At 42.1% G+C, this 23,355-nt stretch overlaps 1 protein-coding gene across 2 annotated transcripts in view; it reads left to right on the forward strand.

The window, feature by feature from the left end:
- The window catches only part of gabrb3 (gamma-aminobutyric acid type A receptor subunit beta3), a 540,833-nt gene that overhangs the window by 461,290 nt on the left and 56,188 nt on the right, over positions 1 to 23,355 (forward strand). For both annotated transcript variants that reach the window (XM_059963853.1, XM_059963852.1), the window contains 2 exons: positions 3,044 to 3,126; positions 8,152 to 8,289. In XM_059963853.1, the coding sequence (XP_059819836.1) occupies positions 3,044 to 3,126; positions 8,152 to 8,289 (221 nt within the window). The remainder of the gene's footprint in view (positions 1 to 3,043; positions 3,127 to 8,151; positions 8,290 to 23,355) is intronic.

Below are 23,355 nucleotides of genomic sequence, written 5' to 3' on the forward strand. Positions count from 1 at the left end.
TTATTTCTACAAGTTTGTACTACCAAAGTGCATGACCATGCATTTTCCAACATTGTATTTCATTTTCCTCTTTCTTGCCCATTCTCCTAATCTGTCTAAGTCATTTTGCAGCCAACGTGTTTCCTCAACACTACCTGCCCTTCCACCAGTCTTCATATCATCTCCAAACTTGGCATCAAAACCATCTATTCCATCATCAAAATCATTGATATACAGCATAAAAAGAAATGGTCCCAACACCGACCCTTGCTAAACACCACTCATCACTGAAAGCCAACCAGACATGGATCCTTTTATTCCCACTCTCTGCCTCCTACCAGTCAGCCAATGCTCTAACCATACCATGCCAGTATCTTTCATGTAATACTCTTAACTTGGTAAGCAGCCTCATGTGTGGCACCTTGTCAAGGGCCTTCTGAAAGTCCAAACATACAACATCCATTGAATCTTTTTATCTATCCTACCAAATCTCCTCAAAGAATTCCAACAGGTTTGTCAGGCAAGATGTCCCCTTAAGGAAACTATGCTGACTTTGTCTTGCATCACTGTTCCTGCTCCAACTGGTGAACTTGAAGCAACCAACTATATTTAGGAAGGTTGGTAGATACAAGTTTTCTGGATTATGTGATTATGTGTGTTTCACTGTTAGACACAAAAGGATCATCTTAGTTGCTTCCAGCATATTTTTCCAGAAGTGGGTGATTATTCTACTCGTTTTAGCTGTGCATAAAACAATGGAGATAATTTGTGAAGAAAACTATGGTATATTTAAATACATTTAAAACATTCCTCATTAAATGATCTGCTTTTAGATTTAAAAATGCACCTGTCATAATCTGGGCTGAATCTAGGCAGGTACAACTGACGTCAAAGCCACATTCACCGTTGATCCAACATGGTGATTCATTGGAAGATCAGGTCACTGTGATCACTAAGTGATTCACGTTCAGGAAACTGACTTTGGCACCTCCCAAACAACCTGCTTTATTTGTAAAATAGAAACCCGTTGGGCCGCAGATGATAACAGTGAAGGAAAGTTTATTGATTCAGTCGCCTCTTTCACTAAGCTGTTGATGTGATTGAAATTTGAGAGACTGCATTGAAGTAGACAGAGGAGTTTCACAGTGTGGTACATCGCAATTTCCAGGCTGTTGACTGAAAAGTCTGCTTATGGGTTTTCTTTGTGTGTAATAGACCAAGACTTAGTGTGCAATGGGAGATCACTGATGAGAATGCTCGGGTGAAGCCAAAGGCGACAGATCCAAGCCTGCCAGAGTAAAGCTTAAGGATTTTCAATCTTATGTGCTCCAAAGAGCAAGTGATGGCAATACAGCTGATGATCCAGCCTGTGTGTCGTACAATGAGGCCTGTTCCCATCTCAGCAACACATAAAATGCTGGAGGAACTCAACAGGTCAGGCAGCGTCTAGGGAAATGAATAAACAGCTGATGTTTCAGGTCGAGATCCTTCTTAAGGACATCATCCTGGTTTGAGCAGTGCCTCCATTTAAAAATTCTTTTCCTTGATTTTGACTCTCTGGTTTCACTCCTTGCTTTCTTCTGCCTTGCACCTCTTTAGGTAGCTGTGCCCTTCCAAATTTGACTTTTTCAGTATCCCCATTTTGAAAAATGCCACGAATGACTAATCTTTGCTATCTAGTTGGAGGTCTCCCTGCCTTGGCTCTCCATTAAGACACTCCTTACAGATTTCCTCATTCAGCAATCCTCTAATCATCTGATCTGTTATGTGGCTCACCAAATGTCAAACTTTAAAGTGATTTTAATATTGAAGTACATAAATGTAACTGAGATTCACTTTATTGCAGGCATTTACAATAGAACAAAGAAACACAATAAAATCAAGGAAAAGCAGCACACAAAGACTGCACACACTGTGCAAAGGAAGACATCTGTGCAAAGACCAAATAAAACAAATTATAATAAGCTGCTCACACAAAATGCTGGAGGATCTCAGCAGGCCAGACAGCATCAATGGGAAAGAGTAGTTTTGTTCAATGTTTTGGGCCAAGGCCCTTCTTCAGGACTGAGAAGAAGGGGAGAGGTGCCTGAAGAAAAAACTAGGGGAGGGGAAAGAGGCTAGCTGGAAGGTCAGAGGTGAAACCAGTTGGGTGAGAAAGGTCAAGGGCTGGAGAAGGAAGAGTCTGATAGGAGAAAAAGAAGTGGGGAATCGGGGGAAGTGATAGGCAGATAAGAAGTGAATGGTCAGAGTGGCAAATAGAGAAAGGGTGGGGAGGAAATCTGTTCACAGAACATAAGAAATGGGAGCAGGAGTAGGCCATCTGGCCTGTCAAGGCTGCTGTGCCATTCAGTAAGATCACGGCTGATCTGGCCATGGACTCTTCTCCACCTGCCTACCTTTTCCCCATAACCCTTATGCAAAAGTGCAAAAATCTATCCAGTCTTGTCTTAAATATATTTACTGAGATAGCCTCCACTGTTTCATTAGGCAGAGAATTCCAGATTCACAGCTCTCTGGGAAAAGCAGTTCTTCCTCATTTTCATTCCAAATCTAATCCCTTGAATCTTGAGGTTAAGTCCCCTAGTTCTAGTCTCACCTACCAGGAAGGAGAAGTTGATTTCATACCAGTAAGTAGAGAGCATGGCCCAGATGGTGGGGGGGTCAACCAGCCATTCAGATGAATGCTACATTAATCCCATTTTTTATTCATTCCATATTCTTATCAACTCTCTTCAGATTCTACCACTCAACTGCACACTATGGGCAATCTACAGAGGCCAGTTAGCCTACCAACCTGCATATCTCTGAAACCCACACAGTGATAGGGAGCACATCCAGACTCCACACCGAGGGCACCCAGGTTCAGGACTGAAACCTGTTCTGTGGTACTGTGCCACACTGCCACCCCAAAAGCCCAGAGAGCAGTATGTCATGCAGAGCAGTCTGGGAGCTGAGGGGAGAAAGGCCTAGGGGACCAACACTGGAGGATTTGATGGTTTGCAAAGATGTTCAGGAGTGAAAAGCAGTTCTCACGTTGACCTGTCCTTTCTTTGCTTTGATGCAGAATCACAACAACTGCTGCATGCATGATGGATCTGCGGAGGTATCCACTAGACGAGCAAAACTGCACGCTGGAAATAGAAAGCTGTGAGTACTCTTGGCAGTCACTGACCCAGTGGTGAAACATTCTCAACTGTTTCTGCGATTTCCCCTACCGCCAGTGAAAAATCATTATGTAATTTAACGATGTTTTCCTTTCACCATATCCATTCTGTTTTAGTGTCACTTTCCAAAGCAAGATTTTAATGTTTTGATATGCCAAGCTTTTCTCCATCGCGGAAGAATAAAGCTGAGAGTCATAAAGCATTGAGAATCATATCAGAATCAGGTTTACTATCACTGACATGTCATGAAATTTGTGGTTTTGTGGAAGCAGTACGGTGCAATACATAAGTTACACTAGAATTACCAGGTTCTCTGAAATTAAAAACATAAGAGATAGGAGCAGAATTAGGCCATTCAGCCCATCAAGTCTACTCCACCAATCCATCATGGCTGATTAATTATCCCTCACACCCTTTCTCCTGCACTTTCCCCATAACCTTTGAAGCCTTGACTAATCAAGAACCTATCTGCTTTAAATATACCCAATGACTTGTCCTCCACAGCCACCTGTAGCAATTAATTCCACAGATTCACTACCCCTAGCTGAAGAAATTCCTCCTCATCTCTATTCTAAATAAACATCCCTCTATTTTTGCTATTATATTTTAATCCTCTTGAAATGTATGCTAACATTGCATTTGCCTTCCTTACTACCAACTCAACCTGCAAGTTAACCTTTGGGGAACCCTGCACAAGGACTCACAAGTCCCTTTGCATCTCTGATTTTTGAATTTTCTCCCCATTTAGAAAATAGTCTGTGCCTTTATTCCTTCAACCAAAGTGCAATACACTATATTTTATTTGCCACTTCTTTTCCCGTTCTTCCAAACTGTCTAAGTCCTTTTGACGACTTCCTGCTTCCTCAACACCACCTGTCCCACCACCTATCTTTGTATTGTCCAAAGACACCAATTCTATCATCCAAATCAGTGACAAATAAGGTAAAAAGAAGCTGTTCCAACACCAGCCCCTGTGAACACCACTAGTCATCAGCACTCAACCAGAGAAAGCCCCCTTTCTTCTCATTCTTTGCTTCCTGCCAGTCAGCCAATCCATGCCAGTAACTTTCCTGTAATACCCTTGGCTCTTACCTTGTTAAGCAGCCTCATGTGCAGTACCTTCTCCTTCATAATGGCAACTCCATTTACTTCTCCACTCTGGCACTCTCAAATTTCAGGCATACTGCTGGTATCTTCCACAATGAAGACTGATGCAAATACTTGTTAAGTTCATCTGCTATTTCTTTGTCCTCCATTACTATCTCTCCGGCATAATTTTCCAGTGGTCCTATATCGAATCTCTACTCTCTTTACTCTTTATATATCTGAAAATAACTTTTTGTATCCTCTTTTATATTATTGGCTAGCTTCCCTTCATATTCCAGTTTTTCTCGCCTTATGCTGTTTAACTGTTGGATCGTAAAATCTTCCCTATCCTCTGTTTTCCCACTCACTTTTGCTATATTATATGCACTCTCTTTTGCTTTTATGCTGCGTTTGTTTTACCTTGTCAGCCATGGTTGCCTCATCCTTCCTTTACAATACATCTTCATCTTTGGGAATGTATCTTTCCTGCACCTTCTGAATTGCTCCCAGAAAATCCAGGCATTGCTGCTCTGCCATCATCTCTGCTAGTGTCCCTTTCCATTCAACTTTGACCAACTCCTCTCTCATTGTCTCTTTGTTGCTGAGTGACCCACAGTAACCCTATGGATCAGGTAGTTGTCCATAGGGTTTTCACGGCAAGATACAGAAGTAGATTGCCAAGCCTTTCTAATGTGCAGATACTGCTGCTGCCCACGTTGGGAGCCAACCACATTTGAACTCGGTACTATCCACCTCCAAGTCCAGTGCTGATGCCCCTACACCACCAGCGGGCCCCTTACTGCAATCCTTGGATGTTAAGCTCGCAACGATGATTTTCTTCCAGTCACGACTCAATGATGCCTGCAAATCATACTGTCAATCTCCAACTGTTCTACAAGATCATTTGCCTTATTCCATGTAGTATGTGCATTTCAACTATAACACTGTCGGTCCTGTATTCATCACCCTGTTTGATTTTGCTCCCCCATTACATCCCACTGACTGCAATTTTGTCCTTTCAACTGCCTCTCCTTCCTCACAATCTCACTACACTGTATCTACTTGTATATCAACTGACCCCTCAGCCCTATCATTCCCCAGAAAAGATCCCAATGATCCAGAAATCTGAAACTTTGCCCCTATACCAATTCCTCAGCCATTCATTCACTTCCCAAATTATCCTATTCTTAGTATTACTGGCATATGGCACAGGCAGCAGTCCAGAGATTGATTCCTTGATTCCCTGGAGATCCTGCTTTTCAACTCTCTACCTAGCTCCCTAAGTTATTTCTTCAGGACCTTCTCCCTTTTCCTTTCCATGTCTTTGGTACCAATATATACCATAACTTCTAGCTGCTCACTTCTGGCCCCTTTAAAATACTGTTGACTGGATCCAAGACATCCCTGACCTCGGCACCTGGGAGGCAACATACCGTCTGGATGCCTCTTTCACATCCACAGAATCTCCTATCTGCTCCTCCAACTATGTAATCCCCTATCCCTACTGCACTCCTCTTCCCCCTCCTCTTCGAAGTCCCAGAGAGGGACTCAGTGCCTGAGTGATGTGGCTTTCCTTTGCCAGGTAATTCCCCCACCACCAACATTATCTAAAGTAGCTTTCCTGTTGTTAGGGAGAATGGCCACAGGGATACTCTGCACTGGGTGCCTAACCCCATTCCCCCTCCTGACAGTCATTCAGTTACGAGTCTCCCGCAGCTTGGTTATAACGACCTCCCTGTATATCCTGTCGATCAACCCCTCAGCCTCCCGAATTCATTCAGTCCCAGCTCCAATTCTTTAACACAGTCTAGAAGGAGCTGTGGCCAGATCTACTGGAGGTCTCTCTGCCTTCCCACATCCTGCAAGAGCAGCATACAGCATTGATTGAACATGATGATATAGATTAAGTTTGCGTTTAATTGTTGTTCAACCGTACTTGACCCAAGACCACAGCCAAGTGAAACAGCGTTCCTGCAGTGCGAAGGTGCAAAACACAGTACTAACTTTGATATGCAGCACAGGGCTCGGATAGCAGATATAATTCCAATAGCAGTAAACCTTGTCAAACAAACAAAAATGGTAAAACAGCCCAAGCTCCTGAGTGTCATGTCATGTAGATTGATGGTGTGTGGGATGTTGTTGACAAGAACAAGCCTGCATCAGTCCAATCATTATATGCTTGTGCAGCTGCAGCCGAATGCAGTCCAATTTGGAATGCTTCACATGTCACAGGAATCTCCCCTGGGCTCAGGCTGGGACTTACTTGGCAGTCAAGAATTTAAAGCCAATGCCAGTACTTTGTCAAGATCATGTGCGACTCAGTCAATTGTTTGAGCATAGGATGTTCCATTCAGCTCCTTGCAGAGCTAATATGGGAAATTGAAAATGAAGAGAGAGGTTGAGGGGGTGGTGGTCAAGAGATCTTCACGATACACAAAATTCATACAGCACAAAAATAGATTTTTCTGTCAAAAATGTATATACCAACCATCTTGCACCCATTTTATTCTCTCCATGTCCCTGTCAACTCCCAACTGGAACCACCAGTCACCTATGCACCAAGGGTGATTCCAACAATCAAGATTCAGGATTGTTTATTGTCATTCTTTAGAACACATGTGTAAAGGAGAACAAAATGATTCTTACTCCAGATCCAATGCAGCATTAAAAACACAATAAGCATAAAGCACAATTAAAAATAAAAAAAATACAATACAGTACTGTGTAAGTCGTAGCCACATTAAGTGTCTAAGACTATTGCACTGTATTCTACCACACAAAAAAAATCATGATGTATGTAGTGGATGATAAGCCTGATTCTGATATGGGTCTGTAATTTGGACTGAGAGAGTGAAGGGGGCAGAGAGAGCGGAATCTTGGCATCTTGGCTGGGGAGGGGAGAGGGAACAGGAAGCAAAAGAGAGACATTCTGTAATGATCAGTAAACTAATTGTTTGGAATTAAATGACCCTGCCAGGTGTGCCATGCCATCCCCCATCCCAGCACACCTTCCCTGCCACCTGTCCCGCTTCCTGATTGTGACACTCCACCCTGCCATTTCCAACATCCTTTGTTCCTGCCATATGTACAAACTCACACTGAGCTCCACATTGGCAAATACAGTACTGTTCAAAAGTCTTAGGGACTCTAGCTAAATGTATGTGCCTAAGACTTTTGTGCAGTACTGTATATATAAATATAAAAGCAATTTTATAAAACGCTATGTAGAATGTGAAGAGGTAACTGGTTTCTTATTAGCACATATTCTGAGGTTCAGTGAAATGCTTTTGTCTGTGTGCCATTCAGACAGATCATTCCAAGTATACACAAGTTATTTGCATAATTTTAAGATGATGGAGAAAAGTTTAGGGAGATATCAGAGATAGGCTTTTATACACAGGCTGAAACAATAGGGATATTTAAGAGACTCATAGATAGGCACATGGATGGTTAGTACAAAGCCTAAAGTGCTGGAAGAACACAGCAGGTCAAGCAGCATCAATGGAGAGGAATAATGAAGGGTCTCAGCCCAAAAGGTTTATTCCTTCCCATAGATGCTGCCTTACCTGCTGTGTTCCTCCAGAAATACATGTGTGTGGCTCTGGATTTGCAACATCTGCAGAATTTCTTTTGTTTATGATTTGCCTGTACACAAACTGAAATGTTTGATATTTATATGGCTTCTAGCTCTGAAAAAGTACTCAGAACATTAGGGTCCAAAAAACTCCCTCTAAGACTTGCAGGGTATGAGCAAGAGACAAAGTGCTGGGGGAACTCATGCAACATCTGTGCAGGGAACTGGAGTTGATCATTTGGATCTGTGCCCCATCTCCTGCCCTTCAACCATGTCCTACCCAGATTGTGACTTCTCTGCTTAGAAAGTTTGAGTGTGACTAATGTCCTCTTTACCTTTGTCTTTCAGATGGTTACACCACAGATGACATTCAGTTCTACTGGCGGGGTGGAGATGATGCAGTGACCGGAGTAAATAAGATTGAGTTACCACAGTTCTCTATTGTGGAATATAGACTGGTGTCCCGCAATGTTGTTTTTGCTACAGGCAAGTCTGCTTTCTTTATTGAGAGATATACAGCTTTTAGACTACTTCATGACTTTAACCTGTAAAATTAAGATCATCATCATCTTCATTATGTGCCATGCTGTATTCTGTGGGTGATCGTGGTCTTTGACTATGGTTGTTTTTGGCAAATTTTTCTACAGAAGTGTTTTGCCATTGCCTTCTTCTGGGCAGTGTCTTTACAAGATGGGTGATCACAGCCATTATCAACACTCTTTAGAGACTGTCTGCCTGGTATCAGTGGTTGTGTTACCGGATCTTGTGATATGCTCTGGCTGCTCATACAACCATCCACCATCTGCTACCTTGGCTTCATGTGACCCTGATTGGTGGTGGGGAGTGGGAGGTGGGCTAAGTAGGTGCTACACTTTACGCAAGGGTAACCTGCAGGCTAGTGGAGGGAAGGAGTGCCTTACACCTCCTTTGGTAGCGATGGTACCTCCACCCCGCCATCCAAAATTAAGGAAGGAAAATATACATATTTCTGTAGTTCGATATAAGATATATATTGTGTATGTTTATGTGTGTAAATTGTCCCACTCCAAAGTCAAGAAATGTAAATTCCAGGATTCAGCCAAGGTTATTTCACTCACAACATAAAATACAGTCAGAATGCTGCTGCTGTGTGGTTTCCAGGGACCTGACACTGATCCTGACGTAGTATGTGTGGAGTTTGCCTGTTCTATCGCTGACCAGCTGGTTTCTCCAGGTACTCTGGTATCATCTTGAACTTGTGTTATCAGCTCAACGGCTACTGTAAATTATCCTTAAGTGTAGGTGGACAGATTGAAAGTGGACCTGGCATGCATTTGAGGGAGTAGGTTGTGGGAATATAGGGGAAGAAACGGAAAATTGGGATTGTTGTACAGGGGTTCAGCATGAACCCAACGGGCTTTTCTATGTGATGGTAAATATGCATACAGTGGCCACTTTATTAGGCACCTTCAGTACCTAATAAAGCAACCACTGAGTGTATGTTTGTGATCTTCTGCTGCTGTAGCCCATCCACTTTAAAGTTCGATGTGTTGTGCATTCAGAGATGCTCTTCTGTACATCACTGTTGTAACACATGATTATTTGGGTTACTGTCGCCTTCCTGTCAGTTTGAATCAGTCTGGCTATTCTTTGACATCTCTCATTAACAAGGCATTTTCACCCACAATACTGCTGCTTGTTGGATGTTTTTATAAAATTTTCACACCGTTCTCTGTAGAGATTGTTGTGCCTGAAAATCCTGGCAGTTTCTGAGATACCCAGAACCATTCTGGCTGCACCAACAACCGGAGCGGCCACTTTTCTCCGCTGTAGAGCCACAACCAGGTCTGCATGGCGACTATTCTGGAAGATGTTTGAAACTCACCTTAGCAGGGTGCGCCATCCAGTCCGGTCCTGAGCACTCCGCTCAAGCTTCTTCGCTTCAGTGTCAATGTGTGTGAGGTTGGCTTGTCCTTAAACCTCTTACGAGGTTGCCACTTGTCTCCTTCCTTGCGACAGCTCTCCAGATAGCAATTGTTTGGGTATTCTGGAATCCTCCATACGTATAACATGCCCTGTCCGGCAAACAGTAAATTTATCATTAAACTATGTATACATTACCATATACTAACTTGAGATTCATTTTCTTGCCGGCATTTACAGGGAAAGAAAGCAATATAATAGAATTTATGAAAACTTAAACATAACAGACAAGTGCTAACAGGCAATGTGCAAAGGAAGGCAAACTGCATATAAAATAAAACTGAGAATGTGTGTTGTAAAGAAAGTAACTCTGTAGGTTGTAGGATCATTTCAGAGTAGAGGTGAATCCATGCTGGTTCAAGGGCCTGATGGCTGTTCCTGAATCTGGTTGTGATAACCTTCTGCCTAATGGTATTAGTGAGAAGAGAGTATGCCCTGGATGGTGGGGGTCTTTCATGTTGGATGCTGCTTTCTCATGCAGTGCCCCATGTAAATGAACTCAGTTGTGGGGAGGGTGTTGCCAGTGATGGATTGGGCTGTATCTACAGCTTTCTGTGGCCTGTTCCATTCCTGGGCATTGATGTTTCCATACTAGTCCATGATGCAACCAATAAGATTTTTAGAAACAAGTCAAATCTATGCAAACCTCTATCTTCATTGTGACGGCACTTACATGCTGGTCCCAAGACAAATTCTCTGTCATCTTAACACCAAGGAGTCTAAAGCTACTGATCCTCTCTACCTTTGTTCCCCTAATTAGGACTGGCTTATTCCTGCTGTGGTCGATAATCAGCTCTTGAGAGGCTATTGTTGAATTGTTGACTGATAAAGTTCAGAATCCTCTCCAGTATCTTAGATTTTTCTGTTCATTAATGTTCCCATTCATGTTATAGTGATATTAAAGAATGATGCATGTCATTCAGGTGTAAGAGCATAACCTGATCCAAACCAAACCACGACCACGGCCAAACCGAACTTAACCCAAGACTTGTGTAACACACCCAAAAATCCTGAAGGAACTTTTAAATGTTCTTGGCTTGAACTGTCAACTTTTCATTCCGTTCTATAGATGCTGCTTCATCTACTGTGTTCTTTTAGCATTTTGTTTGTGTTGCCATGGATTTCCAGAATCTACAGAATCTCTTTTGGCCAAGAGAAAAGTCTGAGATTTCTTTTCGGAGCTGTCAGGTCTAGTAGACCTGGGTTAATTCATCATGATCTGAGGGATGGAATGGTTTGTCAGTTCTTGGACAAATTTCAGATGCTGAAACAACTTCAACCAAATGATTGACAATGGATTTTGAAGATGAAAAGCATTGATGTCCGGTCATGTTGTAGCACTATGCCATCAGGATGTGTGTGAGAGACAGATGTAGTGTGTTAGAGAGTTTCAGGTAGATTTAGTGATAGGGAACAAAGGGATGAAGCATTCAGAAGGCCATTAGAAGATGTCAAAGCCATTTCTAACTCTTACCAAGACTAAACGGAATGGTCAAAATTGAAAGTAATCTCTATTTTTTCCTGAAAAATAGTGCAATGACAAGGTGGATAACTTTGTATATCTCAAGCTTCTGTGAACTTAGTGACTCCAGGGACCATTTAGTAGGGAGTCAGCCACAATGTTGTCAGTCTGGAGTTACATATACAGTAATTTTTTGGTAAACTCTATTGTATTTCATTATTTTCCTGTAAATGCATGTAAGAAAATGGATCTCAAGGTAGTATTTAGTGAAAAAGGCATACTTTAATAACAAATTCACTTTAAACTTTAAAATGGTTGGTCCTTTGCAACAACCTGACAATTTTACGATCATTATGTCCAATACCAGCTTGTCATTTAAGGTTATTTTACTAACTGCTAAGGTGGGTCATGAGCTCATGTCACCAGTTAGATGTAACCTAGTAAAATGCTAGTTATAGCTCCAGGTAAACTAAGCAAATTTAAAAACTGTTTTGTTACTACGATAATAAAAAAAAAACAATATGTTGGGTTTACTTCAGGTTTTCAGTGTAGCACAACATCCAAAGGAACTTAATAATAATATCAAACAGGCTTTCATACTAAATAACACAAAGAAATATGAGAAAAAGTCCAAAGCTCAGAGAGGTGTGGAATTGAAATTTGTTTAAAGAGCAGAGAACGCTCTCAGGAGGAAATGCACATCTCAGACTTACACCATATGGGTTGATTCTTTAGTGTCCTACAGAACTTAGGGATATGCAAAAGTACCTATTTTAATGGAGGAGGTGGACCAAGAAATATTGAAACTAATAGATTTGGCCTATATCTTACAGTGCTGAAAGATGAGATCTGCTCCAAATTTCGTGAAATATTTTTTTTCTCTTTAATCACTATAGACTGGAGATGCATATTTCAAAGATGATCCCAAAGATTTTCCAAAGCTTGGACAGAGGGTCTGCTCTTTCCAGAGCTCTTGGAAAGAAATTCCAAGGCTATGGCCAGAAATCAAGATCCCTGGACAGGAATCCATCTTCCAAACATTATAGACAGGATCTCTCATTCCAGTCCTTCTGAACAATATTTGCTTCCAGGGACTCCATTATCCACTCTTCCCTACCCTCCTGACATTTATTCCCATAAGCATATTAAGTGCTTCACCTCCTTCCTCAGCCACCATTCAGGGCCCCAGACAATCCTTCCAGATGAGGCCACACTTCAACTGCAAGCCTTTCATGGTTATCAATTATATCCAATCCTCCCGGTGTGGCCTCTTTTACATCAGTGAAGCCTGACACAAACTGGGGGATGACTTTGTAGAACACCTTTACTCTATCTGTGACAAAAGGCCGGATTTTCTGATTGACGCCCATTTCAATTCAACTTCTCATTCCCATTCTGGCAGGTCTGCCTAAGGCCTCCCAGAGGAGATCAAACTCAGGTTGGAAGAGCAACCCCTTATGTTTCACCTGGGTAACTTCCAACCTGATATGATGAACATCAATTTCTCCAACTTTTGGTATGTCATCCCCTTCCCTCCTTCTCTCTTTTGCCTCTCCCTATTTCAATTGCCCTCTTCACTTCTCCTCACCTACCCATCAGCTCCCTTGGGTTCTTCCCCTCCTTCCCTTTTTTCCATGGTCCATTTTCCTCTCCCATTAGATTCCATCTTCTTCAGCACTTTACCTATTCCATTTATTACCTATCCCCTCCCAGTTTCTTATTTCATCCTCCATCCCCCCTTATTCACCTTCACCATCAGCTGATCTCACCTATCACTTGCCAGCTTGTACATCTTCGCCTTTCCCCCTTTCCTTTCCAGTCATGATGAAGGGTTTCAGCCCAATAAAGTCAACCATTTATTCCCCTCCATAGATACTGACTGATATACTGAGTTCCACCAGCATTTTGTGTGTGTTCCAGGTGGAATCTCTTCCTTCTGAAGCTTATAATAGGAAATTCTTCATATAATTGACATAGAGGTGACACACCCAAGGCTCAGCCAATAGAACTATTCCTTGCAAAGGCCACACCTACATCTTACACAGCTTCCAGACAGGACATCCTCCTTCTCAAGCTCATAGGAACAATTCCTTTCAAAAGCTTGTCAACTGCACCTTCCCACATAAATCTCAGACAAGAAGTGGTATTTGTAAACTATGTTCCCTCTAAGCTGAGCACGTGTACACGCACACACGTTTTTCAACCAGCATACAAAGGAAATTTATGTGTGCACAAAAGGTTAGCTGCCTAAAATAATGTAGTAATTAATAATTATACTTATTGAAAATAATCTTTTAGCTAAATGCTTCTGTTAACTAGTTAGTCGGTTTTTCGAATACCACAATGCACATCACTAATTTATGTCACCACACCTTTCCTGTTCCGGTTTGTCCAGCTGCATCATGGCGATGGCCATCCTTGGTGGACAGTGTTCATATCGTAAAGTTTACAAAGCTCTGTTTCAAATCCTATAGATAGCTTACTAAATGAACAGTTTTGTGACCTTGCACAGTTGCTGGATATTGGGGGAACCTTTCTTGCGTCTAGTGCAGACTGTGAGCGAGGTTTTAGCCTAATAAATCAACTCAAAAACAAGCTGAGAAACCGTTTAGGTGAATGTCATTTGGTTATGTTAATGACAATCAAAAGCTATCAATTGGATGGAAGTTCTATTAGTCTAGATAGAGTTTACAAAAAATGGGTAAATGCCAAAGACAGGAGAGAGAAAAAAATAACTGAGTGACTTAAATATGTATGTTATTTTGTTGTTATTCTGTGCAGTTTTATGTCAAATATTTTGTAAACCTACATAAGCTGTGCCATGTGTGCATTCAGTGTGCACATACTTTTGTCACAGGAAAAAAATTGCATAACGTAAGTTTTTTGCGCACACTGACTACTAAAAATTAGAGGGAACATTGTTTGTAAAGCTCATAGACAGTAGATGCTTTGAAAGTCATAGATAGGCCTCATTCCTTTGATGTTCATAGATATGCTTATTTCCCCTCAGAATTTCCAAAGAGAAAAGCATCATCAGAAACTTGTGGGAAATGGATTCCTGTCTCTGAGCTATGTCCCTCATCTTCCGGACCCATTCTTTCCATTGGCCCTGGATAGGACAAGCTCCTTTTAGAATTCATATTTGGGGTCCTCCTTCCAAATCCCTGGACCAAGCAACTTCTTTGAGAGCATGAATGAATCATATAGATAATGATTATTCCTTCCAAAGTTTGAAAATAATAATTCCCCTACCCAACATTCTTGGATACAAATACTCCCTCCAAATTTCACTTGCAGGACATTTTGCTTGCAACATTCATGCACTAAATCCTTTTAAAGCACATTGTAAGATCCTGCTACTGCCAAAGATCTTGCTCAGGAATTCTCTTTTGGGAGCTCTTAGAGAAGAACCATTCTTGCCAATCGTTAGAGACTGGACCTCCTTTTTCCAAAGTACATAGATACAAGGCCTTCTCCAAAGTGGGACCTGGCATTTCTAAAGCTCTTTGGCAGTACCCATTCTTAAAAATTTCATGGACAATTTTTCCTCCTCCCAAAATTTGTATTCAAACCAGCTAATTCAATGTCTTGATCGGGAGTTCTCATTCCTAAATTTGAAGGGTGAAGATGTCTTCCAAGTCTTGCCTTTTCCAAATAAAGCACTAGCTTGTGCAGCTCATTGCCTTTTAATAGAAGGTCATAGAATGGTGCTGTATTAAACCTCCTAAACAAAGCCTGGTCCTTTGAACCTACTCCTACATCTATGTTGAACCCACACCTTAAAAGGTTACTTCCTCTAAAGTCCATAGACAAGACATGGTCCATCTAAATCTCATTGACAGTAGGTTATCTTTCCACAGATTGTGTACAGAACATTCTACTTCCAAAGAACTTTGTCATTCATCAATTAAATTGAGCTTCTCCTCACAAAGTGTGAAGACAGGAGATTGCTCTCCAAACCTGATACATTGAATCTGTTGGTTTGATATTTTATAGACAGATTCGTCTCTTACAGACAAACTTGAACCTTTCAAAATTCACAGGCAAAACCTGCACCTTCTAAAGCTCATAAACTATGCCTGATTTTCCAAAACTCATGCTCAGAATCTTCTTTATTCCATACCTTGTACTCAATATCAGCACTTCCCGAAGCTTATGAACAATCTTTCTACTTTTAAAGCTTATAATCAAATGCACAAAAAATTACAATTAACTGGTAGAATTTGATGGCTATTTCTGAGTTACATATTGTACTTCAGTGTTTCTCTATTGTAGCATTTCAAGTTCATTTTATTGTCATTCAATATGTACAATGCCAAATGAAACAATATTCCTCCGGACCAACACCTTGTATAACTCATACACATAACACAAAATGTAATGTTACCAGTAGTGAATTAACAAAAATAAGTTGCATTTATAACATAAGTTAAAAAGTAAATAGCTTAATACCTACTGTTGCTTCATGCATGATGAGACATGGGAGGTTCCAGGGTGTTCAGCAGTCTTAGGACCAGGGAAGGAGTTGTTTTCCATCCTAACAATTTTGGCCTATTGCTGTGGTACTTCCTGCCTAATGGTAGGAAGTCAAAGAAATTGTTAGACAGGTGGGAGCAATTATTGACAATGCTAAGAGCCCTGCATATGCAGCCTTCTTGATAAATATCTCTGATGGGTGAAAGATGATCCTCTCAGCAGTTCTCACAATAGTTTGTAAGGACCTGTAGTTGAATGCCTTGTAAATCCTCTTCCAGATGAAGATGCAGCTAGACTGGACAGTTGCGATGGTGCCCTATATTCCTGTAAAATTGGTGAGAATTGGGTTGGGGGGAGGGAGCCTCACTTACCTTAACCTTCCCAGGAAGTGGAGAATCTGTGTTTTCTTGACCAAAAAGGTGTTTTTGAAGACCCAAGTGAGATCGTCCATTATGTGCACCCCCAACATCTTGGTGCTCCTAACTCTCCATGGAGGAGACGTTTATATACAATGACGAGTGATCAGCCTGCACCTTCCTAAAGTCCACAATCATCTCTTTGGTCTTGTCCACACTGAAAGTCAACTTATTGTGCTTGCACTATTCTACCAACAGCTTTACTTCCACTGTGTACACTGTCTCTTTGTTGTGGTTGATGAGGCCAACCACCATTGTGTCATCAGCGAAGTTGATGATTTGTTTTCAACTGGATCTAGCAGTCAGGCACCAGCAGCAGGCTGAGAATGCAGCCCTGGGCAGCACCGGTACTCCGCACGATGGAGCTAGAGTGGTTTCTGCCAACACAGATTGACTGTGGCCTTTCTGTCAAGATGTCCAGGATTCATTTACAGAGAGAAGTGTTGAGACACAATGAGGACAGTTTACCCATGAGCTTCTGAAGGACAATTGTATTACATGCCAAGCTGAAGTTTATCACCAGCACATTCAACACCATTTTCAAGGCGAGACAGGATAATCACAATAGCAATGAACCCCCTCAGTAAAAAGTGTCTACACTTCATTGTTAAGAACTCGACCACAGATGGACAGTGGGTCATTGCACCTGAAGCATTCCAACATTAGTTCTTATTAACATAGATACATACAACTACACCACAGGTCTTGCCAGAAATCATGGGAATTCTGTTGGCCCAATAAGTGATGATGACCTCTAGTTGGATGTCTATTTCAGGGGTGTTATAGTGAAGCCAGATATCCATCAGGATGGGAGTGCAGCTGCCTTCATCTTACCCTGATTCAGTCCCAGATGAAGGTACTCTAGTTTATTTTCTAGTGATTGAACTTTTGAAAACAGAATCAATGGGAAAGCTGACTGCAGAGCTTTGCCTTTAGTCTTGCATGAATACCATCTCACTTTTAACACTATTGTTTCCTAGCACACTATCCGATAACATCCCCATTGAATGACTGTAGCAGGCGATAATATGAAGCATAATGAGCCCATACGGCAGAGCTCACCTGCTGTCTAATTACTCAATATATAACCATATAACAATCACAGCATGGAAACAGGCCATCTCGGCCCTCCTATGTGCCGAACTCTTAATCTCACCTAGTCCCACCTACCCGCACTCAGCCCATAACCCTCCACTCCTTTCCTGTCCATATACCTATCCAATTTTACCTTAAATGACACAACTGAACTGGCCTCTACTACTTCTACAGGAAGCTCATTCCACACAGCTATCACTCTCTGAGTAAAGAAATACCCCCTCGTGTTTCCCTTAAACTTCAGCCCCCTAACTCTCAAATCATGACCTCTCGTTTGAATCTCCCCTACTCTCAATGGAAACAGCCTATTCACGTCAACTCTATCTATCCCTCTCAAAATTTTAAATACCTCGATCAAATACCCCCTCAACCTTCTACGCTCCAATGAATAGAGACCTAACTTGTTCAACCTTTCTCTGTAACTTAAGTGCTGAAACCCAGGTAACATCCTAGTAAATCATCTCTGCACTCTCTCTAATTTATTGATATCTTTCCTATAATTTGGTGACCAGAACTGCACACAATATTCTAAATTTGGCCTTACCAATGCCTTGTACAATTTTAACATTACATCCCAACTTCTGTACTCAATGCTTTGATTTATAAAGGCCAGCGTTCCAAAAGCCTTCTTCACCACCCTATCTACATGAGACTCCACCTTCAGGGAACTATGCACTGTTATTCCTAGATCTCTCTGTTCCTCTGCATTCCTCAATGCCATACCATTTACCCTGTATGTTCTATTTGGATTATTCCTGCCAAAATGTAGAACCTAACACTTCTCAGCATTAAACTCCATCTGCCAAGGTTCAGCCCATTCTTCTAACCGGCATAAATCTCCCTGCAAGCTTTGAAAACCCATCTCATTGTCCACAACACCTCCTACCTTAGTATCATCTGCATACTTACTAATCCAATTTACCACCCCATCATCCAGATCATTTATGTATATTACAAACAACATTGGGCCCAAAACAGATCCCTGAGGCACCCCGCTAGTCACCGGCCTCCATCCCGATAAACAATTATCCACCACTGCTCTCTGGCATCTCCCATCTAGCCACTGTTGAATCCATTTTATTACTCCAGCATTAATACCTAACAACTGAACCTTCTTAACTAACCTTCCATGTGGAACTTTGTCAAAGGCTTTGCTGAAGTCCATATAGACTACATCCACTGCCTTACCCTCGTCAACATTCCTCGTAACTTCTTCAAAAAATTCAATAAGGTTTGTCAAACATGACCTTCCACGCACAAATCCATGCTGGCTACTCCTAATCAGATCCTGTCTATCCAGATAATTATTAATACTATCTCTAAGAATACTTTCCATTAATTTACCCACCACTGATGTCAAACTGACAGGTCTATAATTGCTAGGCTTACTTCTAGAACCCTTCTTAAACAATGGAACCACATGAGCAATACGCCAATCCTCCGGCACAATCCCCGTTTCTAATGACATCTTAAAGATCTCCGTCAGAGCTCCTGCTATCTCTACACAAACTTCCCTCAATGTCCTGGGGAATATCCTGTCAGGACCTGGAGATTTATCCACTTTTAAATTTTTTTAAAGCGCCAGTACTTCCACCTCTTTAATTGTCATAGGTTCCATAACTTCCTTACTTGTTTCCCACACCTTACACAATTCAATATCCTTCTCCTTAGTGAATACTGAAGAGAAGAAATTGTTCAAAATCTCTCCCATCTCCCTCGGCTCCACACATAGCTGACCACTCTGATTCTCTAAGGGGCCAATTTTATCCCTCACTATCCTCTTGCTTTTAATATAACTGTAGAAACCTTTCGGATTTACTTTTACTTTATTTGCCAAACCAACCTCATATCTTCTTTTAGCTTTTCTGATCTCTTTCTTAAGATTCCTTTTACATTCTTTATATTCCTCGAGCAATTCCTTTACTCCATGCTGCCTATACCTACTATACCTATTGTAGACTTCCCTCTTTTTCTGAACCAAGTTTCTAATATCCCTTGAAAACCATGGTGCTTTCAAACCTTTAACCTTTCCTTTCAACCTAACAGGAACATAAAGATTCTGTACCCTCATAATTTCACCCTTAAATGACCTCCATTTCTCTATTACATCCTTCCCATAAAACAACTTGACCCAATCCACTCTCTCTAAATCCCTTCGCATCTCCTCAAAGTTAGCCTTTCTCCAATCAAAAATCTCAATTCTAGGTCCTGTCCTGTCCTTCTCCATAATTATATTGAAGCTAATGCTATTGTGATCACTGGACCCGAAGTGCTCCCCAACACATACATCTGTCAGCTGACCTATCGCATTCCCTAACAGGAGATCCAACACTGCCCCATCTCTAGTTGGTACTTCTATGTATTGTTGCAAAAAACTATCCTGTATACATTTCACAAACTCTAAACCATCCAGCCCTTTTACAGAATGAGCTTCCCAGTCTACGTGTGGAAAATTAAAATCTCCCACAATCACCACCTTGTGTTTACTACAAATATCTGCTATCTCCTTACACATTTGCTCTTCCAACTCACGCTCCCCATTAGGTGGCCTATAATACACTCCTATCAGTGTTACTACACCTTTCCCATTCCTCAATTCCACCCAAATAGTCTCCCTAGAGGAGCTCTCTAATCTATCCTTTCAAAGCACCGCCATAAGATTTTCTCGGACAAGCAATGCAACACCTCCTCCTCTGGTCCCTCCTACTCTATCACACCTGAAGCAACTAAATCCAGGAATATTTAGTTGCCAATCACACCCTTCCTGCAACCATGTTTCACTAGTAGCTACAACATCATAATTCCAGGTATCAATCCACGCTTTAAGCTCATCCACCTTTCTTACAATGCTCCTAGCATTAAAATAGATACATTTAAGATACTCTCCACCTCCTCCTCTCTTTTCATCCCTAACAATGCATTCAAATTTATTATCCTTTTCTTTCTTCTCCCCTACATCTTCGGGCTGAGCGCATCCCTTCTCCATCACCTGCCTTTCCTCCCTCACACACTGTCTATTTACTTGCTCTACTGGTGAACTAACCTGCCCTCCCATAGTTTCCTCAAATTGATTCCCGCCCCCCCATCTTACTAGTTTAAAGTCTGCCCTGTAGCCCTAGAAAACCTCCCTGCTAGGATATTGGTCCCCCCAGGATTCAAGTGTAACCCGTCCTTCTTGAACAGGTCACACCTGCCCCAGAAGAGGTCCCAATGATCCAGAAACTTGAATCCCTGCCCCCTGCACCAATCCCACAGTCACGCATTCATCCTCCACCTAATTCCATTTCTGCTCTCACTGTCACGTGGCACAGGCAGTAATCCCGAGATTACTACCTTTGCGGTCCTTCTTCTTAACTGCCTTCCTAACTCCCTATACTCTCGTTTCAGGACCTCTTCCCCTTTCCTACCTATGTCATTGGTACCTACATGTACCACAACCTCTGGCTCCTCACCCTCCCACTTCAGGATATCTTGGACGCGATCAGAAACGTCCCGAACCCTGGCACCAGGGAGGCAAACTACCATCCGGGACTCCTGATCACCTCCACAGAACCGCCTGTCTGAACCCCTGACTATTGAGTCCCCTATTACTATGGTCCTCTTTCTTCTATCCCTACCCTTCTGAGCTACAGGGCCGTCCTCTGTGCCGGAGAACCGGCCACTGTCACTTCCACCAGGAAGGCTGTCCCCCCCAACAGTACTCAAACATGAGTACTTATTGTCAAGGGGTACAGCCACTGGGGTACTCTCTAGTACCTGCCTCTTCCCCTTCCTGACCGTGACCCACCTATCTGCCTCCCGTGGCCCCGGAGTGACCACCTGCCTGTAACTCCTCTCAATCACCTCCTCACTCTTCCTGACCAGGCGAAGGTCATCGAGCTGCAGCTCCAGTTCCCTAATTCGGTCCCTCAGGAGCTGCAGTTCGGTGCACCTGGCGCAGATGTGGACGTCCAGGAGGCTCGGAGACTCCAGGACCTCCCACATCCGACACCGAGAACAACAAGCTGCCCTCACACTCATACTTCCCAAATAACTGAAAATAACAAGAAATAAAAGATAAGCCTACTGTGCCCTCTTCCACCTAAGCCCCCTGAGCCCAAGCCCTACACTCTGCTCCCGGCGCACTCCGCTGCCCACAAACGAAGCTGCCCGCTTCTTAAGGCTGTGTTCTTTTTATATCTTCCCTCCTTCCCGGGCCTCCTTCATGTGCCTGCGCAGTCCCGCCTCTCAGAACTCCGATCTAAGACGCAATTGGACAATTTGAAAATGGCCGCCGCCGCACTTCTTCTCAAAGCCTCGCTGTCCTCTTCCAAAAGAGTCCTCTTCCTCACTAGTGAGGTAGACTTACAATGTTTGATGTTCTTAATATCCAGCAGTGTCTTACGATAATAAGAAAGACTTAAAGGACGAACAATTACACCATTAGGTGTGCCAGAGTGGCTACTGTGACTGGATGTGCCACCATCTTGGATCAGTCTGGTCATTTGAGTAGATGGTGTTGTCATTATGTAAGTCAGACACATTCAATTTATCCTAGGCTGTGACATTAGGTTGGATATAAATGCTCAGGGGACTATTTCAGAGTGTCTGGGCCTTTGTCTTAATTTAACACTTTTGTCATTGAGATATTACAGCTCTGAGTTTCTGGCTTTCTTGTGCTTTCATTTTTACGGACAATGTACTGCGTTATTGCCAACTTGATGTTACCCAATTATTTCTTTTCAGTTGTTTCATCTTTATTCATTTCTCACACTAGACTTTGTTATTAAGGATTCCAATTGCAGGAAGAAACTCTTTGAAATGTTTCTTAATAGTGAACTCAGAAAAATCCATTGACTAAGTCAATGCCACAGCAAAATTATCCAAATTTCTTGATTTTTCTTAGGAAAAAATGGAAAATAAAATTAGACTAAAATATGAGGATTTCTGCATTCTGCTGTAATATGCTAGCTTTCTTCAAAAGAAGCAATCTCAAATGTAGGATTTTGTTCTGAGTGCGACTGATAGGTCAACACACTCAAAATGCTGGAGAAATTCAGACAAATTGAAACTTCATGCTGAGACCTGAAAACCTCCTCCATCATGGTGTGTGTGTTGCTCTGGATTTGCAGCATCTGAAGAATCTCTAGTGTTTATGATACTTGGGCATTCGCTGGAGATCAGAGCAATCCTAGCGGAGTCAGACTTTGTGGGAAGACTCTATTCTTGTTCAGGTCAAACCACACACCTCTTGCCGTGTGCCACTCGAAAGCCCTCATTGCATCAAGGAAGCACCTCTTGTGTACTCTGTAGGATTTTTGCTCAAGTATGGTGATCTGAATTGGGAAATGGACACATAAATTCATGAAAGGAAAATGGAATTTGTAATAAGTACTAGGAACAAAAAACTTGTTTATCTATATGTAATTATACAGTAGCACTGTTCCCTCTAAGCTGCATGGGTACACGGCTGTGCAATAACTGAAATGTTTCTGCACACATAGCCTTCACTGCAGTGCTCCTGGACTTTTCTTTCATATAAGGTTGATATAATTTTTAAATCTATGTTAATATAATTGTGAAATACCTCATAATCAAATTTCAAGTTCAAATTACATTCATTATTATTACATTCATTATAATTTGAACAGCCTTGAGATTAGTCTCCTTACAGACTGCCACAAAACAAAGAAACCCAATCGAACCCATTAAAACAGAAGGCCGGCAAACATTCAATGTGCAGCAAAAGAGAACAAATTGTGCAAACAACAAAAGCAAGCAGTCAGCTAAAGCTCATGAAAGTGAGTCCAGTCATCACTGCAACCAATCCACTAGCCCATTAGTTGCAGGCCATGGCCTCAGTTCAGCATATGGACGATTAAACCCTGTGGAGCAGCAAGCTGAACCAACCCCTCCCTGGTTTCCAGCCCCGACACCCTGAGCTTTTCAAAATGGCCTGGTGCTTGAATCATCCAAACCTCAGGTTGTTCCTTGCTCTTGGGCCTAGGCCCCACTTCTTTGATTGGGCCCGTACCTGACTTTTCCAATAAGGCATGGTGCTTAAATTGATCAAACCTCAGATTTTTCCTTGCTGTCAGATCTGGACCCCACTGCTTCAATATGCTCTTGTGCCTGGGCCCCACCACCTAAATTTGGCCAGTA

The sequence above is a fragment of the Hypanus sabinus genome, chromosome 3 (genome assembly GCF_030144855.1).
Source record: "Hypanus sabinus isolate sHypSab1 chromosome 3, sHypSab1.hap1, whole genome shotgun sequence".
NCBI classification, from domain to species: Eukaryota; Metazoa; Chordata; class Chondrichthyes; order Myliobatiformes; family Dasyatidae; genus Hypanus; species Hypanus sabinus.